This window comes from Hippocampus guttulatus, chromosome 1 (assembly GCF_054856545.1).
Source record: "Hippocampus guttulatus isolate MCC_2025c chromosome 1, RoL_Hgut_1.0, whole genome shotgun sequence".
Taxonomy (NCBI): Eukaryota; Metazoa; Chordata; class Actinopteri; order Syngnathiformes; family Syngnathidae; genus Hippocampus; species Hippocampus guttulatus.
In genome coordinates, this window is record NC_141261.1 from 33,202,768 (window position 1) to 33,223,689 (window position 20,922).

The following is a 20,922-nucleotide window of genomic DNA, read 5'->3' on the forward strand; positions in this document are numbered from 1 at the left end:
AAAGGATGACACGCTCTGGTGACTCCTAGCGGAACTAGCCGAAAGGGAACGAAAGGCCATTATCTTCGGAGCACAGTTTGTGACTGAATATGCGTGTGCGCGTTTATCCGCGCGCGCGCGCACACACTGCAGCAGGTTTCTTAGTGATGGGCGTTGACACGCCCACGTGATGACGTCATTCCTTATTTGCGGAAGTCACCCGGTGATCAAGAAACGTATCGGTGTTCTTGTGCAAACGCAGAAAGACCAAAAGCAGTACGTCGTGTTTAACGTCAGATACGAAAAGCCCTCTGTAAGAACGCTCGTCCTGGTCGCGGAGACCGAATTAAAAAGCACGGTGAGCGCACGAAACGGCCATCGTACGTTATTCCGACATTTGCCAAGCAAAGTGTTGGCCTGTCTAAGTTACTGCTAGCAAGAAATACGGACCACAGAGAGCAATTGAGTGAAACTCCGTTTCATGCATGAAACGTGACAGCAACGTGTTTGTAGACGCTTGGTTGGCACTCGGGTACTTTCGAGTGTTTATAACATTCTACAACTACGGGACCGCTACGCCTTTCGCTTTCCGTTGAGGTCGAGGAACCCGAGTGGGGAAGTCTGAGGGGACCGTCCGAGGCCCTACTGGTCACGATAGGTACTCCGTGGCCGACTTCTGCGGTACGCTGATTGGATGGAAGAAAGCTGCAGAGAGAGTCCAGCCGAATCAGGCCAGGCATTGCCTCTCACAAGAGACTCCAGCAGTCAGACCATCAGCGTAGTGCAAGGTTGGGCCCGATTGCCAATCGACGAACTAAATAGAGCAGCAATATGTATGATTGTGTTTTTATGGTGCAGGTCTTGGCCCCAGGTTCTCCAAGATCAACCTGTTTAGCTTGTTGAGTTTGTGGCTGGAGCTGTTCCCTCAAGAGCAACCAGAGGACGACGACAATCCGGTTGGTGTAAACATAGCAGCTGATCGTTCACATTTTAGTAGTAGCTTCGTCTGACCCGCGTTGTTCTAGATCCGCAGCGTGGGTCTCGTGGTGGTGCGGGAGAGTAAGGTGGTGGGGCTCCACTATAGTGGTCATGAGCTCCACGCGGGCCAGGCAGCCATAATCCAACACGCTGCCCGCTTGGCCGACTGTCAGCTGTACTTCTCTCGGCGACCATGTGCCACCTGCTTGAAGATGATCATCAATGGTGTGCAGAGTTGTCATTAGTTTGAGTAATTAATCAGGTGTCTTCAGGGTGTCGATCCTGCCGTGATTTATTGTTGACATCAATCCAGTGGATTGTGTTTGCAGCTGGAGTGAGTCAGATCTCCTTTTGGCCTGGAGACCCCGAGGTCAGTATGCTGAGATCCGACCCCCACGCTCCTGCGGGCCACATCTCCGACGAGGCCACGCTAGACGCTGTGGCTACAGAGAAGCTCAAGTCCAACAGCCGCTCGCACATCTGCTTGCTGCTGCAACCTCTGGCAACTGGCATGGTGCAGTTTGTTGGCGAGACGTCCAGAGAGTGTGATTTCATGGCGACGCTGACCGATGATGACCCCGGCCTGAATGCAGAGGAACTCTTCTGCAGGTGTTTGAACGTGCCTTTTATGTTTGTTTGTTTGTTTTTGCTGCCATTCAGTTCAGATAAAGCAGTCCACCTAGAATGACAAGAATGATTTGGGCTGTTCCTTAGTGAACAAGAGAAACACTTTGACGATTTCTCCAAACGCTTCCTGATCGAGGACTCCCATCAGCACCGAGAGATTTTGAACCAAATGCATCTGGAGAACTTCAGCGTGGAGCCCTACTTTTCCAACCTCCGACACAACATGAGGCAGGTGGTGAAAGTTCTGGCTGCCGTGGTGGCTGGGGTGCCACAACAGCACTGCGCATTTCACCGGTGAGACTTGCTCTGTAAACCGTCCTCGTATTATTCATTTTTTGAGGAATTTTGGTGTGTCTGCAACAGGGAACCTGCGGCCCCTGAGACATTACTCAGCAGCTCGTCGCCGCCCCCTCATCATGAGGGAGTGTCCCAAGAAGTCGCCCGTCATTGCATCATCCAAGCCAGGCTACTTGCTTACAGAACAGGTCTGCTCAGAGTCGCTACCACTCAACTCTTTGAGCGAGCGCCGTAGAAGTGAAATGCCATCAATTGGGATCGTAACGAGCACTGTTGATGTCGAATTGCTATCAACTACGTAATGGGAATGGGTGAAGAAAAGTTCTGGCCAACTCTGGTTTCATAATTTAGCTCGGAAAGTAAAGAAAAAAAAACATTGACTATGACCGTAGATGGCAACTTTGGATGTCTTTTAGATGAGCTCACCATACATCACAATGTGTAAGCTCCTGAAACATGGCGGACCCTTGGAAATGAGATGCTTGTGATTGTACAAAGTGTCTGTCAATGTTTATATCTACTGCAGAGAGTCACAAAGTGAAGAAAAGATGACGGTGATTACTGTAGTTGAATTTAGAAGTAGTAACATTGATGGGTCGTATGCATACGCGCATGCTACTCACCACTATTATTAAATGGTGTGCAAACAATTTGTAAAAAAAAGAAATTGTCAAATGGTGTCACACTGGTGACATTTCTAAATACATTATTCTGCCATCAAAAGCACATATTACTGTATTTTAGGAAAAGGATTGCGGTGAAACTCGAGCCAAAATTATTCGCATCAAAATCACTGTTGTGCATCAAATACTGTATATATCTTTTCACAAAAAGGTTGGGGGTTTTTTTCCCCCAAAAATTGGTGATTTAGGTGAAACTGCTGATCACTAAAAAAATTGAATTAGGAAGAAACTAACTTTTTGTATGATGAAAGAATGGAATTTGACAGTTTTCTGTGTTTACAAAATGCTGTAAAATGGCTGGAGCTCGATAATTATTCATCCATCCATCCATCCATTTTCCGAACCGCTTGATCCTCACTAGGGTCGCGGGGGGTGCTGGAGCCTATCCCAGCCGTCTTTGGTCAGTAGGCGGGGGACACCCTGAATCGGTTGCCAGCCATTCACAGGGCACACAGACGAACAACCATCCGCGCTCACACTCACCTAGGGACAATTTGGAGTGTTCACTAACACATACAGCACATTTGACCACAAAGTTGCATCCAATCCAATAAGCCTGCCATGCATGTTTTTGGAATGTGGGAGGAAACCGGAGCACCCGGAGAAAACCCACGCAGGCCCGGGGAGAACATGCAAACTCCACACAGGGAGGCCGGAACTGGGATCGAACCCACGACCTCTGCACTGTGAGGTCGACGCGCTAACCACTGGACTGCCGGGCCGCACTCAACAATTGTTTTATTTATTTTACGGCTGGCATTGAAAGAATTACGATGCAGTATGCGTATGCGGCATTTTTTAACATCTCGAAACAGGTATCTTATTATTTTTGTCAAATTTCCCTAAGGATTTTTTTTCCTTGTTGAAATTCACACTTGATGGTGGACAGGCACTTCAGAAAGATTTTTAGACATACATAATGCATCCCCTTTAATATTGTTTTCAAGTTGTATCCTGTAACCATTTTTCTCTTTATCGTTTCAGAGGACCCTAAAGTAGGTGTCGGCACCGTCATCTGGGCCAGCAGACGGTTGGTAAGTTCACTTCTTGTCTTTTTGCTGTCGTTTGGACTTTGCCCCAGAATTGATCTCAGAAGCATGTGCGGAGGAAAAAGGTGTCTCTTCCTGTCCCAGGCTGGCCTGAATGGACTCGGTCGTCTGTCCCTGGTGGGTTGCGGCTACAATGCTTACCCAGCGGGCTCGCAGTACGCCGAGTACCCACTCATGGATGACAAACAGGAGGACCGAAAGCGGCGCAAGTACCGCTACATTATCCACGCTGAGCAGAATGCCCTCACCTTCAGGTATCGACCAGGCGGCGGTCACGTTGCTCCGCTCGACAGCAGTTTGACGGCTCTGATGTTTCTAGGACTCGCGATATCAACCCGGAGGAAGCCGCCATGCTGTTTGTGACCAAGTGTCCATGTGACGAGTGCATCCCTCTGATTAGAAGTGCAGGCATCACGCACATTTACACCAGCGACCACGACCGTGACAAGAATAAAGGAGACATATCTTACCTCCGATTCAGCAACTTGAAGGGAATCCAAAAGTTCATCGTGAGCAAACTGATCTGTTTTCTTCCTTTAAAAAAAAAAAAAAATCTTTTGTTTTTGCTGCGCCCTGGATAAGTCCAGAAGCTGAATACTGCCATTTGGCATACTCGGGATTCCCCTAACAGTTAAACATTTTCTGTATATGCCATAAAGGTAAGGCAATTGTCCGGTCCCTGTCCCCCGCTTTGAATGCAGAGGAAAACATACATTTCTTAATATATCTGTTCTTAACCCACGGTCTTGACCTGCATGTTTCCTGTTCATTCATTTGTCATTTTGATTTACTCAAATTCACAGCTTATTTTTGCTTTTTATATTGTGTCGTTGCACAAGCAGTAGATTTTTAATGCTGTTAATTTATCCTGTCGGCAGTTTATTTTTATTTTATTTTTTTGCGTCTGCCCTTCTTGAACAGGAAGTCTTTGGTTGAGCAGATAGCTGACAGTTCCCCAAATGTGGGGCAATGTGTTCTTGCATCAAGTGTAATTTTTGCTAGAGTGTCTTCAAGTGTTCATTCAGCGTTTTATGAAGACTTTTTAGGGCTTGAAAAAATGTTGAATTTGTGTCGTATTTTATTTGTAAAGCAACTGTCTTGTTTCCACAGTGGCAACGGGACCCTGTTGCATCTCCTTTTATCATCACCAGTAAGCTCCGTCTTGTAAAATGTCAATGATCTGCTTTTAATCCGCCTAACGTCTAATATCGCGTCTTGGCTTCCAGATGGTCACAGTAGCAAGCGCAACAGGGAAGAGACGCAGGAGAAGCACAGCATCAAGAAGCTCTGCGACAGCAGCTCTAATAACTTGCCCCCCATCAGCTGAGTGTCAGCCCCCCGAACAGCGGCACCGCATGTGCACATTGGAACTGAACTGGCAGCGTAAATCTTCCAAAGATTTGCCTGGACGATCAGCATTGAGACACACGAAAACTGAGCTGATCACACTGACTTCATCGCTCAGTTGCAGTTTATAGTATATTGAAGATACTGTATAACCCTAATGTGGGTTGTGATTGTCATTATGTAAGTATTGAATTGTTTTATATGTATGTGTGATTCCCAGTTAATGTCCAGGGTACGTATTTTAATGGGCTAATGATGGTTGTGATTTTTGTCAATTCTGTTTGTAATAAATAGGATATGCACGAATGTGACATAGTGCCAACGGATGCAGCTTGATTCCACCGCTTTTTGAATTCAGTCAAGAATTCCAATTCCACTTGGCTGATAAGAATGCTTTAGTCACCCTGGTGTGACTTGAAGGCTGCCTGCCTGCCAACCTTGTGACAAATGAAAGTACAAAAATTGATTTTCCATCCTTTTATTCATTCTCGGTATAGTACACAATGAAGCTGCATCTCGTACGAGATGAAAAGCTAGCAAGATCCAGAATGCGGACAAGACTTGATCAAACATCCACAGGGAAATGAACGACTCATTAAAGCTTAAGTTTTGTGTGCGTGAGATGCAACTTGTCATTTTTAAACCAATTTTGTGTTGTATGATTTTGCACATTTTGGAGTCCTCGTGGGTTGCCACTCCACTGTAATCCCAAACTGTTGGCCAAAGCAGCTGCATACTGCCTAATCACATCAAAATTCCAGTCCAGAGCAGATTGCTTTGACAATTATGCTTCCCCTTCAAAGATACAAGTAAACAAAATAGAAAAACACCGCAAACTAAAATGGCACTTCTGAATCTTCCACTCATCTGAATCGGACCCAAACAAAGCAAAGACCACTTGTCACCCAGTCTCTGCACCATAGTATAAATACACAGAACAGCACGAACACATTGATCAGCCCAGACAACCATTTATAAAATACAGAAAGTGCTATGAGGTGCAGTGAGAAGAATTAGTCGATAGCCCGATTACACGCCCTTCATTTCGAAATCAAGAGTCATCACTGCTGGCAACATCTGACGTGCATTTACAGGATCGTGCCCATGGGCTGTTAAAGCAGTGAAACGCATCCTTTACACGGGACATTTGTTCAGTTTTGACTCTGTAACCAAATTTTGTATGACCAAGTAAGTGTTGAGGGGTGAGGCTAATATTGTGCAGCAATGCCATTCCTGGCATTTCAACTGCTGGTGTTGCCCGCTCAGCCAATCAGATGCTGCCAACCAAATGAGTCGTGGCACTGCTACATTCTAATCATTGAGAGAAAAAAAAACAATTACAAAAGGTGAGTGATTGAGAAACTATTTTTGCACACATTTTTTGTGAAGCAAAAAAAATACAAATACCTTTTTTTTTCTTCTACAACTTCCTATTGATAAACAATTGAACTAGAGGGCGGAGGGGCTTCTCTAGGATGCTGGTTTCTTAAGATCCCTGATCTGTTTGATAAGGTAGGTTTTCTCGTCGTTGAACTGCTCATCGTCCGTGCGGTCCTTCTGGAAGTTGCTCAGGAAGTCAATCAATTTGCTCTGGTTCTTGAGCAGAATGTCAACAATGGGCTGTGTCTTGTTGGGGTTGGCCACAAACACCTGAGAATGAGCACAGACGCACACCTTTTGAACACAACGTTTCCCAAAGGACACATGAAGTCGAATGGTCTTGACAAATTCAAACATCCGAATGTAAGTACAATGAACAGTCTCATGTCTAACTCATTCAGATCTGGCAGCGTTTTATTCTGATGTGGTAGTGCACATGGCTAGCATGTCCGCCTCACTTCTATGTGTATTTTGTCTGTGTGAGACCCAATTGACGACTGCAGCTTGTATTTTGCATTTTATTGCCAATAACGTGCTTTGCCATTTACAACAAAGACACCTCGCTGAAATCCACAGGTGGTCAATTCGTGCAGCAAAGTAGCAGCAGTGCCTCTAATATAACAAAAGCATGATCATCTATCCTGCGATTGGCTGGCAACCGGTTCAGGGTGTCCCCTGCCTACTGCCCTGAGACAGCTGGGATAGGCTCCAGCACGCCCTGCGACCCTTGTGAGAATAAGCGGATTAGAAAACGGATGGATGGATGATCACCACGTCTGTGTCTTATAACTAACTGCCCTTTGTATCTTCCAGATGCCCCACGGCGCTGCGATGGCTTTTACCAGTCAGCGTTGAAGAGACTCATAATCGTCTGTAGAGCTATCATACATGTGGTGTGTTGTGTGGGTCGTCTGGAGTACACCGCACACCGTCCGCGCAGTGTGCACGCACTTTTCCCTCATCTAGTGTGGTTTCCCTCACATTTTCAAGAATAAGATGTTGAAAATTGGTATATGTGTGCCCGGCTTCAGAGGACCACTTCTCCCTGAATAGATCCATACCTTGAAGACATGGAAGGCCTCAAACTGGATGTTGGCACTCTTGTCCCTTAGCAGGTTCATCATCATCTTGAGATTTTCCGGCTTGCTGATGTAGCGCGTCATCACCGTAAAGTTGTGTCGGTCCAGCAATAGCTCGCCCAAAAGCTGCAGGAGAGGCCAGCGCGTCACATAATGTGACCTGCAGCGGCCACGACTGGCTTGCGCCACCGACGGCTAGTACACCAACCTTGAGCGACTGCCTCTTGGTGACGTAGTTCTCTGAGTGCAGAAGCTTCTCGTAGTCTGCAAACACCTGCAGCGACACAAAAGTTCAACGCAGGTCACATTTAGCGCCAAAACTTTCTCCGCAGAAGGGACTGGCGCACAATCACTCACCGCATCGTAGTTCTGTTCGAGATACTCCGCTACAAGCACTTTATGCCTCGTCAGGAGATCCTGCGAGCAGAAACAAGACAACAAACGGACTTCGACTTTTGCTCCAAGTGAGCGACTCGACGTGAAAGCCAGTGAATTGACTTGAGGGAAGGCCTGGGGTACCTTGAAGGTGGCAAAGGCGTCAGAGGCAATGTCGAAGGTGGACATCTCAACATAGCTGAAGAATCGATGGAAATGATCCGAATTCAGAACCACCTTGGCAAGCGGCTCATAGCGGATGCACTCCCTCAGCATGATCCCACAGTTGAGCGCCACCTGGGGTGCCTCGTACCTTGAAAACCAGCGTGGACATGAGTCCCCGGAGGCCACTCAAGGAAGGCCGGGCTTTGTGTGGTTTGTGCGCGCATAAGACAGAGTGAGAGCGACCAACCCTTTCAACAGGATAAAGAGAACCTCTTGATGGGAGCAAAAGTACTCCACGGTGGGGCTCCTGGTTCCGATCTGCCTCCTCAAGATGTTATTAAAAATCTGACAGACGTCCTTCTTGCCCTGGGAGCACATGCATTAAATCAGACTAAAGCGAGCGTCGGGCTATCGCTTCATCGGCCGGGAGCCGCAGCCTGCATCTTTTCTCACCTCAAAGTCAATGACCTGCAGGTTTTCCACCAGGGTGATCAGCAGGCCGCTGTTGTAGAGCTCTTGGGCCAACTGGGCCACCGTCTCGGTTTGAGGCTCCTTATCGTTGCTCCCATATAGAATCTCTTTCATGGACACCAGACACTTGGACACCTCCTCGGATGCCTGCAGGACAGAGCAGGAGGAGGTGCTTGAATGGAACTTCAAGTGTGAGGGTGGAGCCACAGACTCACAAATGGCTGCCACACTGGCCTGCACCTACCTTGTCTGTTTTTTTGTCCTGTTTAACCAGCACGGCCAAGTTCTCCTTGAGGGTCTTGACGATCTCAACCGGGGTCTTGTGGGATTTACCAAAGAGAGGCATGATGTCCGCACACTCGCCTCAAGTGCTGGGGAAAAGCGGATATAGCTTCATATCAATAAAGAGCACGTTTTCAACTCGCACGAAACACCATACTTGGTGCCTGCAAATAGGACTTGAATCCGTTCCGAGGTCACACTTGGCACTCAAAGCACTCGTATCTCAAATCAACATTCTCCCTTGAAATAAATGAAAATGGCATCGGTTGTTGTTGTTGCAAATAATCACGTGTGTTCCTTCCACCTTGACAGTGCGGGCCAAAAAATGTTCAGGAGCCCGCCGGCTTTTTTTTCTACATTAATGGTTCTACCTCACTTACCAAAGCTGCACGTTCAGAAAGAAAAGACAATTTACATTCATTAAGTTGAGGAGAGACTCATTTCATTCAGTGGACTTAGATTGCTGCAAGCCGCACAGAGTCGTCGAGTCAAGAATGGGAATCTGGAGAGCCGAGAGAAGTATTTGAAAACAGTACACGATAGTTAACTGCGTCACGTCTTGATTTCCTTTTCACAAACCCACAAACTCTTGTGTCAACTTTATTTTTCGGTTTCGTTCATCTGATGGCTGTTGCTCATCAGTGCATGCGTGTGTAAGCGCATGCGTGCGCGCGGTGACGGGTTGATCGCGCGAGGGTGGCTGATCGAAATGTAGGTCTTCAGTCAAAAAAGGTTGGGCACTCCTGGTCTAGTCGATGTCGTGCTCTGAACATCATTGGGGAATAGTTTAAGTCCAAGTACGATGACAACGGCGTGTGCCTTCTTGTGCCACACGACCATGGATTTTGACACGGCGTTCCAAACAAGACCTTTCAGTGTTATTTGCTGGGGAAGCTTTGCTAACTGAGGAAGCATCTTGTGTGATCTCACGCGTGAGGATAGATTGAAAAGACCTTGAAAGTTTAATTTTAGAGGCATGTTTTCTTCCCAGAACATTTCCCGCAAACCAATCAGCCAGTCCCAGTTTCCACAGAGTAGTTTCGCGTGGGTCTTCTGACCTTTCATTGCTAAAGCCACTTAAGACTGAACCACTTCCGTTTGCGCGGTGACGAACTGCAACATCAGCCAAAAAGATAAGAGTCAAAGCTAACTCAGCCCTCTGTATGCCGGTTGTCAGGGCGACTGCACATTCCTTCAGCACCTGAGAGATACATTCCAGAACCAACTGAGCAACGAGCTGAGCTTCTGACACACGGCTGCCTTCACAGAAGAGGTCATCATGTAAGCTTGTTAGACTGACATTCCAGCCTCAACGCATGCCTTTCATGTGAGGAGGCCATGTATGCAACAGAACGTATTTCTCAACATAGTCCCGATTCACCTGTTCGCAGTTCTTTGGGCACCAAGCCTATATTATTTATGGAAAAACTCAACTATTTGCAGTTTTGTGCCCAGGCAAAAATTCGAACATAAAGGTTTCAGGGGTGTTCACACGGCAACTTTTGCTCCGGGGCTGCCCCTGTAGAGCGTTCTCACACGTGCAAAGTTACGCCGGTGGAGCCCCTGAAAACAGCTTAAAGCGGAGCAAATTTAACTCTGCTCAAGGAGGTGGTTTAAACATTTGCTCCGGAGCAAATGCTACTTTGCGGGGCAGCACCGATGTAAAATGCTACGTGTGAACGTTACAGGGGGAGACTCACTACGCATGAGAAGAGTTGTTTACATAACGGCTAGAATGTGTTGCTTTCGTGCTCTGTTGTACTTCCGTCATCTTTCCTTTTGTAGGAGACTGGACTGGTTCAGAGTTGTGCGTGTAGTTTGTTCTTCTGTTGTGTGTTCACAACCCCCCTGTGGGCCCGCCCCCCCCATAGAATTTATTTTGTGATTTCCTCTCTTGATTTTCTGTTTGGCGCATTATATGTTTGCTTTTCTGAGCGTCATTGAAGTCAACGTTGATTTACGTTTTTGGGGGCGGTCATTGAACGCCTCTCGAGCAGAAGGCACGGAGACCGAGAAGGAGAAGGACGTGCCTGTAGTTGCTTGAGTTAAACAAATTAATAAAGTATATGTTTTAAAAAGAACCAACACGACAGCTTAGTTTTCTATCGTATTGCACGGCCGCAGAAACTGCCGTGTGAGCACAAGTGGGTTAAACACGCTTCGCTTTAGTCAGCAACTTTTTACGTGTGAACGCTCCACAAAATTTGTTCCGTGTAAGATACTGTATATCGCAACAAAATATGTCGGTGCAGCACCGATGCAAATGTGTGCCGTGTGAACACCCCTTTTGTCTTTGGAACTATCTTGTGGCAACTTAACTTAGTGACAGCGTATTGTGTGACTAGCTCGCCCCGTGAACAAGGACATACCTCAGACGGAATTCTTGCTGATGGTCCATCGGTTTAAGTGTTGGTCAATGTGATCTCCGATCATGACTGGCCTCTTTGACACAATTACCGAACTAGCCCAACAACCCAAAATGCCAAAGTCACCTTAACTCTTCTGTAAAACTTTCCATAAAAGACAGCGAGAGCTGGAGGGGGGTGCGTTGTTACACAAGCGGGGCATGCAAATTGACGGTTCATTTTGTGAATTAAATTGTTGAACATTTAAAATGTGTTTTTTTTTTTTCCAAGATCGTGTTTACAGAAAGTATAATTTTTGAGAAAATAAAAACATTCTCCAAGAGGGAGCATTTACCGGTATTCTCACGTTTTGTTTCAATATTTCTGGGGAAGTTCATGCCATAAAAAATTGCAGGAAAAAAAATGTTTCAAAGCAAGTTTGGTATCAGCACAGATGAAGCAAATCCCAGAAAGGGGGAAAATGTTTATTTTCAACACTGTAATTTTCATTTGTTTTTCTTCTTTAATGCGCAATTTTAAAAAACTGAAATTGGATTTTTGTCGGGGGAAAAAAAATTGGATCCACCTTGTCACCAAAAGCCACTCGAAATTCCAAAGAGTAGACTGTGTCACTTCTTTTCTACTCGGGAAATCAGACCAAATATTACACAATGGACCTCATCTGGTGACGAGTGGGGGGAGCTGCCATGTGTAACTGAAATAAGCCCACATATCTGAAACATTTAGCATTTCATCAATACTGACAGAAGGACCGTCAATCTGTCACTGACAAGTGCCCATTGTGCAGACGATTTACAAACGACGGAAAACGCAAGTACCGACGGCCCTCTTTACTGACTAACCGATAGACTGGTGAAATTTACAGACGGAAGCACGACGGACTGACGACTACAGTCTGGTTCGAGTTGGGAAAAAAAAAAAAAAGACTGACTGATGAGGATGGACGGATACCCAGGAAGCTGACGGATGACGAACTACGGACCGGCAAACTCCTGTAAAATGCCCACCTCTGCATTTGGACATGCATAAGCCATGTGCAGTCAATATGGACTGGTCATATGTTCAGATTTAAGCATGCACAACCATAATTGTGCTGTCGTCTCAATAGAGAGCGTCAGTTCAGGCACCTCAGCACTGTGGCAGCCAGTATTTGATGACACCTCACTTGAGATAGACATTATTCTAAGCGCAGTGCACCAAATGAGCGTGTACAAGTGAACATCATTTTAAAAAACATCAGCAATAATAAGAAAGAAAAGAGAAGCTTTGTGCCCTTCGAGCAGTCTGCAAGGCAAGCTTTTCTTGAAACGGTGCGGCAGATTTGGGGCAAAACCGTGACACAATGAAGGCTTGTAGGGGAGTTACTTTTCTAAACAACACACTATTGTACTGTGCCTGCACCATACAGTCACTTCATCGACATATTTTTAGTTTGAGGCAGGTATGTGTGAATGGTGACGAAGGGACTGCTCACTCAACAGAAGGACTGATGCGGCAGCGGGTGTTGCCAATGCCAACTCACGCAAGCCAGGAACACAGGAGAAGTGGTCGTTTGTTTCACAAAATATGTCAAAGCAGGCTCCTCCATGCTTACGCAAGACCTCTCAAAATTGCTCAGTTCCTGAGTCCACGTCCATGATTCTCTCCTTGTCCCCATTGTCCCGCATGATTGTCCCCATTGCGGGACAAATAAAGGATATCTTAATTTGAACATCTCTCTGCCGAGTCAAGACACCAGGGCTTCAACCCTTGAGGCTGGATTAATATCGTATGACAAGTTGTATTTGTCGCTGTCAAGTTTCTCGATTGGGATATGCGCCCTGGCAGCGGAATGAGAACCCCCCCCCCCCCCCAGATTGAATCAGATCTCCTTAGATTGGAAGCAGGTCTCTTCCAAACGTGGATGAACATCCACTAGACTAGGACAATAGCGATTGCAGCGTAAATGTATAGATCACATATAACTTGTCAATGCCGGCCTCACGTTTTGAAATACACTAATGGATGACGTATACACACAACGTCTTCTGCTCAAACAATGCAAATAAACACATTGTTACATAGATGTATTTGCATCATTACATAAGCAAAATCATGCATTGGCGTAAATCAGTGAGGAGAAAGAGACTGAGACTAACGAGGGTCGCGGGTGTGCTGGAGCCTATCCCAGCTGTCACGGCGGGTTGTGCGACAAATGATCTTAAAATGTTGTAAATTGGGGTACTACCACTGTAAATAACAATACAACCTTATTTCTGATGAACACTTAGGCTTATTACACTACAGTAATCTCTCGTTTATCGCGGTTAATGGGGACCAAAACCACCCGCGATAAACGAAAATCCGCGATGTAGTGACCAATTAACATACTTTTTTAAAAAAGTATATATATTTTTTAAGTCCGCAAACAGACCGCGAGAAGCTGCGAAAGTCAGCAAAACAACAGCGAGTCACATAGAGCAACATATACAGTACTGTACTCCATGTATATGATTTTTTATTTTTATGAATATGTTTGAAAGAATCCGCGATGCACTGAAGCCGCGATAAACGAACCGCGAAATAGCGAGGGATCACTGTGTTGAATTTTAATATTAGCCATGATGGTGGTACTTGGAAAACAAAGGGTTTTTTTCTTTTTTTTTCAGTAATGCTGAGTGTAAAAGTTTTGAGAATGACTGGTTGGTCACGATGGGTCGGTTCCAAAATAAAAAACGAGCACAGCCAAGTTCAAAAGTTTTTTGATGTTCCCACACACATATCAATATGCGTGTTTATGTTCTTCCGGGTCAGTTTGGCTACTGTAGATTCTCCTCCACGGCTGAGTGAGAAATGACACTACTCCGAGAAAGGAGAGAATCATGGACGTGGACTTGGAATCCTCCTTGCGGTCAACACATGTACATGAAGTACATGAAGCGCATATAAAAAAGCAAACCTTGCAAAAAAAGAAATGTGTTATCTCGCAACCTTTGCGGAAACGCAAAGTTGTTTTTTTCTTCCATGTCACCTTAGAGCAGGGGCCGGCTACCCAAAATGTTGAAAGAGACATTTTGGACCAAAATAACCAAAAGGAAAGTATGTCTGGAGCCGCAAAAAATAAAAAGCCTTATAATGAAGGCAACACATGCTGTATGTATCTATTTGAGCTACCGTATATTAGCCTGCTATCAACATGACTAAGGTGGCTACAAATACAAAGCGAGCATTCATAATTAAAATGGGTTTTTTCCCTTGCAGTTCATCCTGTAGAGCAGGGGTCCCCAACCGCCGGTCCACGGACCGCTACAGGCCAACAGGGCATTTGGTACCGGGCCACACAGAAAAAACTTGCCTTAATTCCGTTTTATTTATTTCGGAATACGAAAGATGTTTTATTTTGAAAAATTACCGGATTCTCTATTACATCCGTCTCTGTCATGCTTGACACGCGTCAAACCACGCTTCTGCGTCAAGTGACCGATTACGCTAAAAAAAAAAAAAATTGTAAAAAAAACTGCTGGAGATCGCAAATGACGGCGGCCTTAAAAGTACGTTCGAGACAACTGGATTAAAGTTATGGCTGAATACTCTGAGATCGCCACAATAGCACTGTTGCTATTTCCGACATCCTACCTGTGTGAGGCAGGGCTTTTCTGCAGCAACGGCGACTAAAACAAAATTACGACGTAGACTGGACATAAAACACACACTTCAGGTGTCATTGTCTCCTATTACCACAAGATGGGACCGTCTGGTTGCAGAAAATCAAGCTCGGGGCTGTGGTGAGTTGTCATTTTCATGCACTTTGAATTTGCGTTGTATCGAATTTTGAAGGCATTAAACATTACCATTGCAATCAGAGTGTTGCGGCCAAATTAGACGCTCCTTGTGTTTATTATTACACTGTATTTTGAAAACACCACAGTTTTCATGCAGCTCATACCATATTATTTTGTTGTATTATTTTCGCCACACGTTAAATGAAAATATTGTCTGACGTAAACCGGTCCGTGGGGCAAAAAAAGGTTGGGGACCCCTGCTGTACAGCAGATCGACCCGTCACCGCACACGTGCGCCTACGCACACTCTTACACCCGCATGCCGAAATGAACAACAGCCATAACGGCCGCTAAGATGAACGACGCACGGGATGCACTTTTGCAGCATGTTAACTATCATAGCTCACGTGTACCGTTTAAAAATGCTTCTCTCTGTCCTCCAGATTCCCATTCTTTGCCAGTGCCCTCGGTGAATTATACATGAAAGGCTGTTTTTTTTTGTTGTTGTTGTTTTTAACAAGCGCCACCTGCCTGGCATCCAGTCCTGCTAATAGAAACGTGTCACAGGCTATGACGCAATTATTCGTTGACGCAATGTTGACATTTAGTATTTATTGGACACATTTTTACAGCATCGGAAAATGTTAATAATGTTTGTGTCATGTTTGTCCTCTGACAGAAACCCTATTAAAACAAAAATATATATTTCCTTCCCATCTTTTTCCATTTTCAAACATTTTTGAAAAAGCTCTAGGGAGCTACTGGGGGGCGCTAAAGAGCCACATGCGGCTCGAGAGCCGCGTGTTGCCGACCCCCGCCGTAGAGGCTCCGTAATAACGCGATACATAAGAGGGAATGTGGGCTTCAAGATCGTTAAGTACAGGACAAAGCTGAGCATTGCTCAACGTAGGCATTCACTGCCCGATTGTTTATACACAGCTAACAGGCTAGCGGCTAATCTCTGCTGCTATATTGGCGACGTAAAAATTATATTAATATAGCAGTTCATAACGAAAGATAACTACTATGATCAACTAAAACATGTTTTTATGTTTATTATTAGAAAGATGTGCTTTAAACGGGGTGGCACATATCTTGGTGGGCAGGCACAGACTCCTATGGCCCACTCATGGCGACCGGTGTGTACCGGTGATATGAGCTGCATGAAAACTGTGTTTTTTTTCTAAATATAATAATAAACACAAGGAGCGTATAATCTGGCCGCAACACTCTGATCGCGATGGTAATGTTTAATGCCTTCAAAATACGATACAATGCAAATTCAAAGTGCATGAAAATGACGACTCACCACAGCCCCGAGCTTGATCTTCTGCAACCAGACGGTCCCATCTCGTGGTAATAGGAGACAATGACACCTCAAGTGTGTGTTTTATGTCCAGTCTACGTCGTAATTTTGTTTTAGTCGCCGTTGCTGCAGAAAACCCCCGCCTCACACAGGTAGCATGTCGGAAATAGCAACAGTGCTATTGTGGCGATCTCAGAATATTCAGCCATAACTTTAATCCAGTTGTCTCTAACGTCCTTTTAAGGCCGCCGTCATTTGCGATCTCCAGCAGTTTTTTTTTACAATTTTTTTAAGTCTTTTTTTTTTTTTTTTGCGTAATCGGTCACTTGACGCAGAAGCGTGGTTTGACGCGTGTCAAGCATGACAGAGACGGATGTAATAGAGAATCCGGTAATTTTTCAAAATAAAATGTGTCGTATTCCAAAATAAATAAAACGGAATTAAGGCAAGTTCATTCTGTGCGGCCTGGCACCAAATGCCCTGCGGACCGGTGGTTGGGGACCCCTGCTTAAGACAATATAATCATGCAGAAATTTAATGTCAACAATTTCAATGGAGCAGTTCTTAACTGTTTCAACGAATGTCCTAAATAAAAAAATGGGGTTAATAACATCAACAATAGAAACTCTTAAGAACAGAGGTATTAGTGCACACTGCTAAGTAACAATAGGCTTCACTCGATCTACTTTCTCACAATTGATTATTGCGAACGATTGTAATCAGAGGAAGGGTAGTTGTTCACACAGGTGCCTTTGACACACCTTGCCTGGGCTCAACTCCCAGCAAGTGCCCCATTCATAGTCGCCCTGTGACAGCTGATCCCTCGATTCCCTGTGGCGCAGTCAATAAATTGACGGCAAAATAGCACCTTCCGGGTTTTAAGTTGAAAATAACCGGAATCTGCTTTGTTATCATGGTGGTTAACCTCACACCTGACGTATGAAGTAACAGTAGGGTTGAAAAGGAGCTAAAGAAAATAAACAGCCGTCGCATTTAAACTAAGATTGGTGTCAATACACCAACGGCGTGTCAATCGGTAATTGTTTATGAGACATTTGGGAAACAGACCGCACATGGACACTGCCAGACAATGTGATTTGACAAGGCTACACCCCTCTCGCCCTGCGGCTGAAGTCGCTTTTTGTCGGACGGATTTCCAAAGCGAATCACAGTTGTCTCCATTGTACCACAAACAGCTGCTGGAAATGAAAGGTCCACATTCACGAGTTGACCCCGAATGACTTTACACAAAACGACCAGGGGCAATAAAACATACCAACTGCAATTACAAGCAACGATCCTGTAATGGATACTTACGGTGAGAAGATTCTATCTTTGAGCGTCTACACGCTTCTGTCCCGCTTTACAGCTGTCCTGATGAACTTCAGTTTTCACGCCAGGGCTGTTAGTCCACTGGGCCGCCAGCTAAAAAGCGTGAGAAACAATTTAAAATGTGAGTAATTTGTTAGGAAGGGAGTGCAGAATTCCATCTGGTTACGCTCCAGCCTTTTGTCGAGCTAGGAAGGGCAAACTACGCGACTTCCGGTGTCAAGCGGTTGAAAGGTTTCATATAAAAGCGAATTTTCAGTCCAAACGCCAACCTTTTACCTAAGTACTGGAAGAGCAAGAACAAATTCGAAGCCATATGAAACCCAAATATGTTCTGAGCCAATAGTAATATGGAGTATGATTTGATAATACTGTAATACAATTTACTTAAACTGTGGTTGCGCGTCACTTCTGGTTATATTTCAGGTGGCAGCTGTGCCTTCCAACAGCACTAGGTGTCGCGCACTCTCTCTCACAGTAAACCGTTTCTAGAGTCGTACCTATTTTATTGTTCCGATTAGTAATGACACATGGGAAATGCAATGTAAAAGGGATTGAGATTTTTTTTTTTTGTAAGCTTTCTTAATTCGTATCCTTCGTGTGCATTTTTTATAAGCTACCAAGATGTTTAGGTTCCTCAAAACTTGCATCTTTACATAACCGATAAACGTTTATTGGCATCAAGAAATCAAATCACGTGGCGAAAGATACATTTCAGACGCACTTTCGAATATAAGATATTCTCAGAAGAAATAATGCTGCAAATTATAGAAAACGTGCTCTATCTTGGTGCATTAGTAACATACGAATATTTAGATGAAGAATTTAACCCAATGCAGTTACATAAATCGTATATGTTTCTTTGAACATGACCATATCAAAACAAATAATTTAAATCAATTCCAAACACAGGCCTGGCTGTGTCAAGAAAGGGGCAAAACACACTGAAAACTCATGACATTCACATTCCTGTGACTCTTCTCACAAAGGTCCGGTTCATTGCTGCCTTCTTGTTTTTGAAACAACAACAACAAACAAAAAAACTACCAGAATCTGCCTTCAAGCTCGTTCGTGCCGATTTCAGTGCTTCTGCCGTGTTTTGATTGGCTACTCTTGCATGATGACGAGATCTCGCGTGATGCGAGAAGTCACTTGAATTTATGGGGGGAAACGTTTTAAAAGGGTCGATTTATGTTTATGAGCCGATATCAGGCTATGAAAGGGAAAATTAAATGGAGGGATGGATGAGTGTGGTTAACAGGCATTAATGGCTTTTCTCCAGGAAAAAAGTAAAAGAAGTAAAGGAAACCATCTGAGTTTATTAAAGCTGCTTTTGATTTTACATACAATACAGACTTACATATTTACAAATATACAGATATAATAGCTTCATATCAATACCATAATCAGTAGATATACAGTATGAAAATAAAGACTGTGGTTGCTGTAATGTGCAGTGTAAAAAGAAAGTACAAAATATAAACAAAATCTCTCTCCAGCCTGCGTGTTGACAGTACAAATAATTGTGTGACCGTGATCAAACACTAATGATGTGTGCCTGTGTCAGCTTTCATATGAGGGCAGAAAATAAACACTCCAAATACACGACAATGACTGTTAAAATGTTTTCTCGGGGAGAGACTAACAAAAAAAATATCCTCTTCATTAATCGCAAGCTGTAGAGAATTAGGTGAGGTATTTGACAGAATACAGTACAAGACAGGCATTTCTCTATTAGAGTGAGCAAAACACAGTCACGGAGACAGTTTGAGATTTGCTGTGCATTTCCACAGGGACAACATGCATTCTGTGCTGGACAACTACATTGGACTGAGGGGAAAAAAATAGCTTCATATGATTTTCAACAAAAACAGCGAGGATTATTCAGAGCGCTGATAAATGTCACACTGAATTGTCACAAGAAAATACACCCGATTCCAAGCAATGAACAGGCGGGGCTAATTTTACTACATCGGTGAGCTGCAATGGATTTAGGCACGTCACATAACATGAATGGTCAACAACCATGTGAGGACAGTAAAAATAGAGGGTTGTAAAAAATGGTTGACCTTATAAAACAAGGTAAGAGGCATGAATCATTGTCAATGGTAGCAAAGGTTCCTTATGTTTCTCACGGCACTTGCCGAAGGATGAGGTGCATCATAACCAGCTTTTTCGGACCCATGTTAGTGCCGTTCTTGACGTGACTCTCAAACATAAATTAATATTTTGTTGGCACCTGTCCGTCAGCTAGCATTATCCAGGGCTGTATAGTCAAGAAAGTAGATGGTTGGGAGGCAGATGGAACAAACAAGCTGAGCCGGTCTTGGTCTAGTTGCTTGTAGAGAAGTGACTACCGTCACATGCCATAGTTGGGCTGGGAGCAGCACAATGGGACAAAGCCTGTTTTTAAGGGCAAACCGGAAATAGATAAGCAAAATCTGAAACAATTTATTGAGTGTACTTAAAGAAGCTATGTATTTCAACATGGTGTTTTGGGCCTGTGACGCAAGCATGTACAATTTGTTCAGAAAAACATATTTGCGTATAGATGTGCGGCAATGTGCACAGTAAAGATTTAAACCCAAGTGGAGCTGGAATGTAGTCACACCTGCCGGCCCCGTGTTGCCTCAGAGGTTAATCCAGAGCACCTGAGAGGCGAGCCCGTCGAGCGCCCTCAAAGGAACAAGGTCCACATCCTCTCGGATTACTGGGTGGAAGGTAGAGAGGGGTCTGACCACCAGATGGTGCTGATGAGTCCAGCAGTGTGGCATTGAATATTCATGGCAACAGCTGCAAATCTCAGAGAAGCCGATTCGGATTTAAGTTTTGAGGACTCTTTATGCCCTTGAGCTGCAGGGCAGCATATGCTGGTAGCAGCTCGTTGCCAGTGGTCACAGTGTTGATCAACACGGGACACTAAATGCCGCTTCTGAACTACGTTCGCAGTGACTCACTGCCAGAGGTACACCCAAAAAAAAAACTCTCATGCAGACATTCTTGAGCCGTGTCCACATTAATGCTACATAGGCAAACACATAGAGACTGTCAGTAGCACGTAACACTCAGCTGAAACACTGGTGACGATGGCTGATGTCGCAACACTTGGTTTTCTGTGGGGCTGGTGGAAAGGTCAGGGTTTGATGTCTGAGAAGCTGGTGTAGGTTTCACTGCAGCTGGAGGAAGTGCTAAGGTTTCCAGAGACACTGTCATCTGCGGGACAAATTACTCTTGAACTCAGAATGCAACGGTCTGGACAAAAATAAACATTCTCACAATTCAATGCACAGCGTGTGAAATGATGACTTAGCCTGACCTGAGCTGCTGAGTGACTGAGATGACTTGGACTCAGCGATTAAGCCAAGCAGGTTTGCATGTGCCATCCAGCCCTCCTTGCTGCTGCGAAGGTTCCTCACAAACCTGCATCACAATACATTTGCTGTGGAGG

At 44.7% G+C, this 20,922-nt stretch overlaps 3 protein-coding genes across 9 annotated transcripts in view; 1 reads left to right on the top strand and 2 right to left on the bottom strand.

The window, feature by feature from the left end:
- Positions 1-169: 169 nt before the first annotated feature.
- cdadc1 (cytidine and dCMP deaminase domain containing 1) lies at positions 170-5,581 on the top strand. 2 transcript variants are annotated; one of them, XM_086127103.1, is made up of 12 exons: positions 200-337; positions 577-767; positions 838-935; positions 1,005-1,182; positions 1,287-1,566; positions 1,672-1,878; positions 1,948-2,069; positions 3,549-3,598; positions 3,698-3,867; positions 3,933-4,122; positions 4,724-4,763; positions 4,840-5,581. In XM_086127103.1, exons 2-12 carry the CDS (start codon positions 674-676, stop codon positions 4,938-4,940), a joined length of 1,530 nt encoding a protein of 509 aa, XP_085983229.1. In that variant the 5' UTR covers positions 200-337; positions 577-673; the 3' UTR covers positions 4,941-5,581. The 2 variants fall into 2 exon arrangements, with proteins under 2 accessions (XP_085983238.1, XP_085983229.1); XM_086127112.1 differs by lacking the exon at positions 577-767 and having other exon boundaries at positions 170-330; positions 833-935.
- On the bottom strand, positions 5,423-17,689 carry cab39l (calcium binding protein 39-like). Of its 2 annotated transcripts, XR_015102660.1 has the most exons (10): positions 17,463-17,689; positions 8,675-8,801; positions 8,413-8,577; positions 8,207-8,325; positions 7,939-8,107; positions 7,777-7,836; positions 7,628-7,693; positions 7,402-7,545; positions 6,368-6,610; positions 5,423-6,271 (listed from the first exon to the last, which is right to left on the bottom strand). XR_015102660.1 is itself a non-coding variant. In XM_086127124.1 (9 exons), the coding sequence occupies exons 2-9, from the start codon at positions 8,774-8,776 to the stop codon at positions 6,431-6,433; spliced, it is 1,005 nt and encodes a 334-aa protein (XP_085983250.1). In that variant the 5' UTR covers positions 8,777-8,801; positions 17,463-17,689; the 3' UTR covers positions 5,423-6,430. The 2 variants fall into 2 exon arrangements, 1 of the variants encoding a protein (XP_085983250.1); XM_086127124.1 differs by having other exon boundaries at positions 5,423-6,610.
- Positions 17,690-18,773: 1,084 nt separating this feature from the next.
- Positions 18,774-20,922, bottom strand: part of mcf2la (mcf.2 cell line derived transforming sequence-like a) — a 39,584-nt gene continuing 37,435 nt past the window's right edge. For all 5 annotated transcript variants that reach the window (XM_086127161.1, XM_086127142.1, XM_086127152.1 and 2 more), the window contains 2 exons: positions 20,791-20,894; positions 18,774-20,687 (listed from right to left, as the gene is read on the bottom strand). In XM_086127161.1, coding sequence (XP_085983287.1) covers positions 20,608-20,687; positions 20,791-20,894 — 184 coding nt within the window. In that variant the 3' untranslated portion in view covers positions 18,774-20,607. The remainder of the gene's footprint in view (positions 20,688-20,790; positions 20,895-20,922) is intronic.